Source organism: Panicum virgatum, chromosome 1N (assembly GCF_016808335.1).
Source record: "Panicum virgatum strain AP13 chromosome 1N, P.virgatum_v5, whole genome shotgun sequence".
Taxonomy (NCBI): Eukaryota; Viridiplantae; Streptophyta; class Magnoliopsida; order Poales; family Poaceae; genus Panicum; species Panicum virgatum.
In genome coordinates, this window is record NC_053145.1 from 12081279 (window position 1) to 12091315 (window position 10037).

Consider the following 10037-nt stretch of genomic DNA (forward strand, 5'->3'; position numbering starts at 1 on the left):
ATAATGAATCATCTTCTTTAACTCTCCGTTGGAGAACCCAATTGCAACAAAATAATTGTATTTCTTTAGTCTCCGTTACTGGGTTAATTAGTACTTTAGTCGTCAAATCACTGCTTCTGCTGATATCTTTACTGTTTCTCTCTTTTAATTTATTCATTTTTTTACATAATACCGTTGTTGATATTCTGTAGTAATTTGTGGAACCCTAAGTATATGTCTTTTCACCCCTGTTCAAACTTCATCTATCTAAAGACTTATTAGTGTACCCTTTTATCACTACTACAAAAATAATTTGTAGGAACACCCCTTTTTTTTAAGGAGCGAATCAAAAAATAACTCATTTCTACTGCTACAAGAAATCCTTAAATGTATGATAGATTTTTGGTGAAATTTACGAAAACTGCCATAAATAGACAGGATCTATGACAATTTATAAATTTTCATTATATATTTGCAAATAATCCATATGGACTCTAGTTTGGGCCCAGTTTCTGTGGCAAACATCTGAAAACATCACAAAATGAAAGTAGAAATCGTCACGAATTTAATATCTTGCTCAAATCACAATAAAATTTTTGCATAAGAATATTGTTGTACAAAAATATGAGGTGCCGAAATTGAACCTCTAACTCCCTTAACGATGCAAAAGTTTTACTACTTCTTTGCACTAAATTTGAGCACCTTGGCGGCGGCGTGAGGTCGGGGCGGGCTCTGGGCGGCGGCGTGAGGTCGGGGCGGGCTCTGGGCGGCGGCGACGTCGATGGCGGCGGTGCTCGGCTCGCGCGGTGGGGGGAGCAGGACGGCGGCGGCGGTGGCTCTGGGCGGCGGCGTGAGGTCGGGGCTCTGGGCGGCGGCGACGTCGATGGCGGCGGTGCTCGATCGGCTCGCGCGGTGGGGGGAGCAGGACGGGCGCAGAGATGAGAAACCAAGTGTTAGGAGAAGGGCGAAGGAGGAAGGAAATATATGGGGGGGGGGCCTTTTGTCCCGGGTGAAGCCACGACCCGGGACAAAAGGTCCTTTTGTCCCGGGTCGTGGCTTCACCCGGGACAAAAGGCCCCCCCTTTTGTCCCGGGTGAAGCCACCACCCGGGACAAAAGGACCTTTTGTCCCGGGTGGTGGCTTCACCCGGGACAAAAGGGGTTTTTGGGCGGGCCGGGAAAATTCCCAGCCCGCGGCCCACCTTTAGTCCCGGGTGGATCTACCACCCGGGACAAAAGGGGCCCGTTTTCCCTCGTTCCCGCCTAATGTTATGTTTGTTTTTGTTTCTTTTTTACTTCTCATTTAAAATTGGCTTTCATATGTTAATTCAGATAATAAAATTATGATTCCAAAAATTATGGAACAAAATTTCTTATTATCTCTATATAAACTTGATACACGCAACAAAAATAATTAATTTTCATTCAAGTGATTGGGTCAATGAAATATCTAACTTTTTTGAAATCATATTTGTTATTTTGACCATGCAAAAATATATTAGGTGAAATTTTTTTTCAAACTGTTGCTTTTCGATAGAAAGTGGATTCTATCACGATATTAACATTTAAAAAGTGAATTTTAGATAAAATTAAGCAATTTCATGATATTAATGAGTAGTGTGTGTGAGTTTGAGAGATAGTGTGTGTTAGTGAGATTGTGTGTGTTAGTGAAAGAGTATAGTGTGTTAATGTGAATGTAATTTCATGAAATAAATAAAATTAGTTGAGTAATCCATTATTGAATGAAAATTATAATTGAGTCTAGTAATTAAGTGAAAAATATATAAAATATAATTGTACAGTACATATATAATAAAAGTATTCGAATTGCGATTATGTTTTTATACAATAATATAAAATGATTCAAGTACATGAAGGATTAGCGGTAACAGACTTTCTCTTCACAAATGTCCCTTGATTATGATCACGGCGCAAGTATGGAGCATCATCATTGGCTAGCAGGATGCATGGATCAGCATTTACTTCGAAAGCTGGAATGGCAACAAAATTATTATATTCTTCTGAAAAGTCTGTCTTGTCCTCCACTCCAACGATGTTTCTCTTTCCTGATAGAACTATGTGTCGCTTAGGCTCATCCTTTTGCTTGTTGATCCCCTTCTTTGGCTTGCTGGACATGTCCTTAATGTAGAAAACCTGAGCGACATCCTGGGCTAGGACAAATGGCTCGTCTCTATACCCAAGATTGTTGAGATCAACTATTGTCATCCCATACTCATCTTTTGTTACCCCTCCTCCAGATAGCTTAACCCATTGGCAACGAAATAGAGGCACCTTGAAATTGGGACCGTAATCCAGCTCCCATATCTCTTCAATGTAGCCGTAATATGTGTCTTTTTTTCCATTATTGTCCGTGGCATCCATACGAACACCGCTGTTTTGGTTGGTACTCTTTTTATCTTGGGCTATCGTATAAAATGTGTTTCCATTTATCTCGTACCCTTGGTATGTTAAGATATTCCAAGATGGTCCCCTAGCCAATAAGAACAGTTGTTCACTTATATCCATGTTATGCATTAGATGCTTCCGCAACCAGCTACAGAAAGTGTTCATGTGCTCACGTGTAATCCATGCCTCAGACTTTTCCGGGAAATTGGAGAGCAGAATTTTCTTGTGTTCCTCGATATATGGGTCAACCAAGGATGATTGTTGAAGAACCGTATAATGCGCTTTCTTGAATGAGAAATCATCTGTGCAGACATAAGATTTCTTTCCTAATGTACCCTTTCCAGATAGTCTCCCCTCATATCGCGATTCAGGGACTCCAATCAGTTTAAGGTCATCAATAAAGTCAACACAAAAGTCAATGACCTCCTCAGTTCCGTAGGCACTGGCGATGCTCCCTTCTGGACGAGCTCTATTACGAACACATTTCTTGAGTACCCCCATGAACCTTTCGAATGGAAACATGTTGTGTAGAAATACTGGTCCGAGAATATCAATCTCTTTGACAAGGTGCACTAGAAGATGTGTCATGATGTTGAAGAAAGATGGTGGAAATATCAGCTCAAAGCCAACAAGACATTGCACCACATCGTTTTGCAGCTTTATCAAATTCTCCGGGTCAATTATCTTCTGAGAAACTGCGTTGAGGAAGGCACATATCTTCACGATGGTTAACCGGACGTTATCAGGCAGAATCCCCCGCAGCACAACCGGAAGAAGTTCGGTCATAAGCACATGGCAGTCATGGGACTTGAGATTTGTAAATTTCTTCTCTGCCAAATTTAAGATTCCTTTTATATTGGATGAGTATCCAGATGGAACCTTTATACTGCTCAAGCAGTCAAACATGGTTTCTTTCTCTTCCTTGCTAAGAGTATAGCTGGCAGGACTTAAGTATTGTCGTCCATTATCTCGCTGTTGTGGATGTAAGGCATCTCGTTCTTCCATACGTTGCAATTCTTGACGTGCTTCTACTGTATCTTTTGTCTTTCCGTACACTCCCAAGAATGCTATCAGGTTGACGCAAAAATTCTTCGTGAGGTGCATCACATCAATTGCATGACGAACATCTAAGACTTCCCAATATGGTAGCTCCCAAAATATAGATTTCTTCTTCCACATGGGCGCCATTCCATTTTCGTTCGGAACAGGTTGGCTACCAGATCCCTTTCCAAAAACAACTTCTAGATCTTTTACCATGTTGAAGACGTCTTTACCACTACGGTGCATCGGTTTTGTTCGGTGGTCCGCTTGGCCTTTGAAATGCTTGCCCTTCTTTCGTACCGCATGCCTGATGGGAAGAAACCGACGATGACCCATGTATACAACCTTCTTACAGTGAGTCAACCATATATTATCGGTATCATCTAAACAGTGTGTGCATGCTTTGTATCCCTTGTTCGAATGTCCTGACAAGTTACTAAGAGCAGGCCAGTCATTGATCGTTACGAACAGCAATGCTCGTAGGTTGAAGTTTTCCTGTTTGTATTCATCCCACATCCGTACACCTTCATCGCCCCAGAGCAATAAGAGTTCTTCGACCAATGGTCTTAGGTACACATCAATGTCATTTCCGGGCTGCTTTGGACCCGGGATAAGCACTGGCATCATGATGAACTTTCGTTTCATGCAGAGCCATGGTGGAAGATTGTACAGACAAAGAGTCACAGGCCAAGTGCTATGACCACTGCTCATCTCACCAAAAGGATTCATGCCATCCGTACTCAAACCGAACCTTATGTTTCTCGCATCCAAATCAAATTTCCACAAAATTATAAATTCTTACCATTACAAAGCAAAAATTATTTACTATTACAATTACAATGATCAGATTAATAACTCTTGCAAATAACAATGAAATTATATAAAAAAAGACGAAATGTATCATTAATCCTCAAGAAATCTCTAATTAATTGAAAGAAATCTCTATAACTTCTAATTACTTTGACACCCTTCAGTTCCAGGAGTACACTCTTTTCAATATCCAGAAACCCTCTAGAAGAAAAATAAACCTTTATTTCTGAAAATGTATATGTCAGTAACCTCAACCCTGCGGTGATGACACTGCCTTTCGGGGGGACACGGTGCGGTACAAGGATGTCACCAATCGGCTAGTCGCAGCACCAACATTTACGATTAATAGGCACAGCACTTGGCACAGGCAGCATGCTCGTTCATATGCTCTCAGTACAACAACGGCATGCTGACTGCGTCAAATGCTGTCTTCTTATCAATCGGAAGTGCTGGTGATGCGACCAACCGATTTGCGACGTCCTTATAGCGCATCGTGTATCCCTGAAAGGTAGTGCCATCACCGTTGGATGGAGATTAACGACGTATACTTGTTTCGAAATAAAGATTTTTTTAGCTTCTAGATGGTTTCAATGTGAGCCTGATTAAATACATCACTAGAGTGTCAAAATAATCCATTCATAATACAAAAAATTCTATAATATACTCATTTCATTAATTCATTCACGAATAAAAAAATCAACTATCCACAATATGGTCATATATACAAGTACATCACATGAAGTATCTACACTCATTCTAAAAATTTCTACTATCCATATACTCATCTAAATCTAAAAGAAAATTACGCCTACATATATATGCAATCTAGCTAGCAAAATAATGTCCAAGAAATGAGCTAGCTACACATTTTCTCTATTTCTAAAGTATGAAATGAGCTATACAAGCCAAGGAAGAAGAGAAAAACAAGCCCCAAACCTTTAGAGCAGATGGATGGACGGGGAATCAAAGATCTTCACAAATGTGGTGAAGAAATGAGCAAGAACTCCTCTATCCCGAGCCAAGAACAGAGAAAACAAGTGAGCTGAATGGCTCGGGCGGGGGGAGAGGGAAGGGGATAAGGGAAGGCCTTTTGTCCCGGTTGGAGGCACGAACCGGGACAAAAGGGGGGACTTTTGTCCCGGTTGGTGGTTCCAACCGGGACAAAAGGCTACGCGGGCCTTTTGTCCCGGTTGGAACCACCAACCGGGACAAAAGTCTCCCATTTTGTCCCGGTTGGTGTCTCCAACCGGGACAAAAGGCCCCCGTCCCCCCGCTGGCCCGGCTAGCCGTTGGACCCGGGACAAAAGCCACCTATTGTCCCGGGCCCAAAGGCTGCCGGGACAAATGGCCAGGAACAAAGGCCTGTTTTGTAGTAGTGTCTCACCGCCGGCCTGTTCGGCGACAACTGGTCTGACCGGTATACCCGACCGGTCTGACCGGTCTGAGCATCGGCGCTGCATTGTGCCGTCGCTCGCTGCGCGTTCAAGCGTTTCCGTGTGTTGGCCCTAGTTCTGCGCCAACACAATCATATTTCTTCTCTCTCTTTTCTCCCTCCAATCACCTCTTCTTTTGTCTTGGTTTTTACATAGACATGATTTCTTGCATGAGACCCGGTTTCTTCATGTTTTTTTCTTCTCTCCTCATTAACTCACCTGCCAATTCAACTTTTTGTTTATGTGGCATCATATTTAATGCTATGAAAACTAGCTGAGTTGGAGGGTTGGGACTGCCCTAACCAGTCAATCTCGCTCTGTCCCATGGTACAATTATTACAGCATACGTTCTACAATTGAGAATTTGTGCAGAGAGGGCAGTGGCGACCTTGACTAATAAAGCTGTGAATGCACCAGCGTGAACGACACACACAACTACTGTAATGAGAGACTAGCTAGCTATAGAACTAGAAGACCAGCGTGGCACTGGTCTATCTATCGCTCTTTATCGATGAACCGATCGATGTAGATAGAGTGTGACAATGCGCTGACGACGCACAAAGGCCCGTCGGACCCTATCGGGCTGAACAAGCTGCCAGCTGCTTAAAATTTCTATGCTGCAGGCACCGGGTACCACGATCCCACTCGTTCCTGTGTTGAATTTCCGGTTGGAACTTTGGTGACCGCCGAGAAGAAGCCGTGCAGCCTGCTGTGTGTCGTCCCAACAACCTAACATCCATTCGTTAAGCTAGGAGACACATGTGGTGCATTATGGGGATGGATGTACGAGTGATGCACGCGGTCATTTCATTCTTCCATTACCGTACCTAGTACTCCCACAGTCCTACTTACTACTCTATGCCAACGTACTCTGCCGCAGAACTAAAAATAACACTCGTACTAATAATAAACCCACAGTCCTACTTACTCTGTACCAACACTCGTACTAATAAATAATAAAGATGAAAGTAAACACAGAACTAAAATGAAAGTTCTTGTAGATTTTTGTTTGAGCTCCCCTGAAGAAATAAAACAACATGATGTGTGGCGTTGATTCCAAAGGACAGCCCTTGATGCACGCTTACAGGCTTACAGCTATATATGACAAAACTATTTTGTTTAGATGCGGGTATAAAGTTTTTGAAAGATAATTTTTTTACATTTGAAGTATTAAATTTAAACTAATTACAGAAGTCGTCTTTAATTTAAACTACAAGATGAATTTATTAAGACTAGTTAATCCATAATTAGTATATGTTTACTGCAATAATTACTTGTAGCGATTTAGTGTCTAATCATGACCTAATTAGGCTCATTAGATTCGTCTCATAATTTACAAGCAAACTATGCAATTAGTTTTTTATTTCATCTAAATTTAATACTCCATGCATGTACCGCACATATTTGATGTGATAGTTTTGAAATTTTGAATTTTACAATCTAAACCAGACCTAAATAAAACAGGTGAAAGAATCAAAACAGAACTAGGGAATATGACATGCATGTATGCAGATACAACAAGTGGCCACGCATCCTCGAGTGGTGTCTTACCCGCCAGTTCACTGACTGCGATGCCCTCAGTGGCCCAACACCATCTACGACTTGTTGCTGGACTAGCTTCTAGCTACAATGATTAATATTCCCCCGAACCGCACGGCAATGCAAGCACGCGACAGATTTGTTCTGTTGAACGAATTGGATTGGGATATTTCTTCAGAAAGAGATTATGTGCTCCTTGCAAATCATTTGACCTCTTAAGTTAATTAACCATGGAGCTCATGCTCCATTGCTGCTCAGGGTGTAAGGGGGCACAACCCCCCCACCCCCAAAAAAGAACAGCAGGCAATCCAGCTATGATAAGTGGTGTACGTACAGCGACGATGCAAAGAACTTTGTCATCGTCTCTTCCTTCACTTCCATGTTTCATCACACCATTTCTTGTCTTCCCACTATTGCATGCGGTGGGATGCGTACGTGCGAATACGGTGCCAATAGTCTACCAACAAGCAGACAAAGACTTGGGTTGGGCACAAAACTGTGTCGTCTTCGCTTGTTCTTTTCACATCCAATTCGTGTGACCAATCAAGATACACTACCAGAAAACGTGAATATGCCGTGTGCCAAAATCTTTGCCGTGTGCTTTTTTCGGGCACACGGCAAAGAGACTATTTGCCGTGTGCCTCGAAGAAAACACACAGCAAAGAGAAAACACACGGCAAACCACTCTCTTCGCCGGGTGCCAACCCTAGACACACGGCAAACACTAAGCTTTGCCGTGTGTCGCCTATTAGACACATGGCGAAGGCTCAGCACGTGACAGGCGCGTGCTCATGCCATCCGGTGCCGTCACGGTGTGTGACAGAGATCCTTCTTTGCCATGTGCCAACACGTGGCACACGGCAAAACCTTATTTTCGTCGTGTGCCGCGGGCTGGGCACACGGCGAAGCCGCTGCGCTGTCAGGCAGCATTGACGGCCGTCAGCGTTCGCCGTGTGCCCAGAGAGGCACACGGCGAAGAGCTCCCTTTGCCGTGTACCTAGCATCTGGCACACGGCGAACAGATACCTTTGTCGTGTGCCTCCCTTCAGCACACGACAAATTTATTTAAAATGTTTGAAATTTTCCTCCAACAATTTTTCTGCATTGTCCATATATTGTTTGCTACTCTATGTTTGAATGTGATATTTTTATAGAATTGTTAGTTTTATTTAACTAATTTATTTCATTTAGATGATTTATGTCGTATAAATCAAATTTTAATGAAAAGTGCATTAAATAATAGAAAAAAAATTGTAAAAATGATTTTCATGATATTGACTGTAGTGTAAATCCGTAACTAGTATTTGAAACAAAATTTCAAAGATTGTGGTACTGAAACATTACGACGATTGTGGTGGCAAATAGTGTTTAAATTATGTAAAATTAGAACTACGTCAGAAAATTATGAGATTTGCCGGAACTTCATGCTATCATATGTGGAATGTATGGTAAAAATTTGAACACGATATGAACATTTTGTCACGATGATGCTTACAAATTGAGAGTTTCCCGATTTTCGGGGTCCATTTGGTATTTTTAATGTTTTAATTGCAAATAAACTATTATAATTGGCATAAGTAAAATGTGATTAATAATGACATAAAAAATAGAATGGAATTAGTTAAAAAAACTCATCAAACTTATTGAGGCCATATAATAAATTTTAGTGTTTAGATTTGGTGTTTTTTTTGAAAAGTTCATTATCAAATTGTGCACATTAAATGACTGAAAATTTATTCGCCGTGTGCCTAGACTGAAACACACGGCGAAGTCAAGACTTCGTCGTGTGCCCCAGATCTGGCACACGGCAAAGTCAGACTTCGCCGTGTGTCCCGGATCTTGGCACACGGCGAACATGGGGTCAGGATTTAACCGCATCACCCCGTGGCCGCCCCCAACCTGTGCGTCACACCGCCCCTAACCCCACCGCCTAGGTCAAGAGCCGCCCCGCCGCCACTGTCCGCCGCCGCCCCCGTCACCGCCGCTGTCCACCGCCGCCGGTTTCCCCTCGGCGCGCCTCCCGCCGCCCCGGCCGCCCCCGTCGCCGCCGCCGCCCCCGCCGCCGACTTCCCCCTCGGCGCGCCTCCCGCTCCGCTCCCTCCTCCTTGGCGCGCCTCCCGCTGCGCTCCCTCCCCTTTGGCGCACCTCCCGCCGTCCACCGCCCCCTCCTCCTCGGCGCGCCGAGGCCGGCCGGCGCCGCCGCCGTGCCCGGCCTGCTCTGGGCCAACCCCGCCCCGAGGCCGCCCCTACACCGCCCCCGCCTCCGCCGTCCGCCGCCGCCACATCCTTCTCCGCACGCCCAGGCCGGCTGCCGCCGCAGCCGCATGCCCGGCCTGCTAGGGCCCGACCCCGCCCCGAGGCCACCCCGACCGGCCCGACCCCGTCCCCACCAGTGCCCCCGAGGCCGCCCCGCTCCGTGCCTCCGAGTCGTGGGCTCACCGCCGCCGCGGTCTTTGGCGAGGAGGAGGACGCGGAGGAGTGGGAGATGGACAGGGAGAGGAGGAGGGGGAGGGCCGCGTGCGCCGGCGTCCAAGGAGAGGAGGGCACCGCGCCGGCGTCCGTGAAGGAGGAGGGCATCGCGCCGCCGTCCGAGGAGCCCCCGCTGCCCACCGGCACGTGTCTCCCGCCGCGTCCACCCCGGTCGTGCTCCGTGTCCACCTGGTGAGTGCCATTATTTTTTTCTAGTAGATTGTGATGATATGAAATTAGTTTTAGAATAAAAGTGATATTAGCTCATTAGACATGATTTTGAAACAAACATAGATATAAATTAGTGATAAATGCGTGTGATTTTAGTTATTTGTAGACAAGTCAAATGATTTTATGTTTG

At 44.6% G+C, this 10037-nt stretch overlaps 1 protein-coding gene across 1 annotated transcript in view; it reads right to left on the reverse strand.

Annotated features, from left to right (window-relative positions):
- LOC120653303 (keratin, type II cytoskeletal 4-like) overlaps positions 1-9784 on the reverse strand; it is a 44846-nt gene extending 35062 nt beyond the window's left edge. Inside the window, exon 1 of the mRNA XM_039931069.1 lies at positions 9458-9784. Coding sequence (XP_039787003.1) covers positions 9458-9784 — 327 coding nt within the window. The remainder of the gene's footprint in view (positions 1-9457) is intronic.
- Positions 9785-10037: the final 253 nt, after the last annotated feature.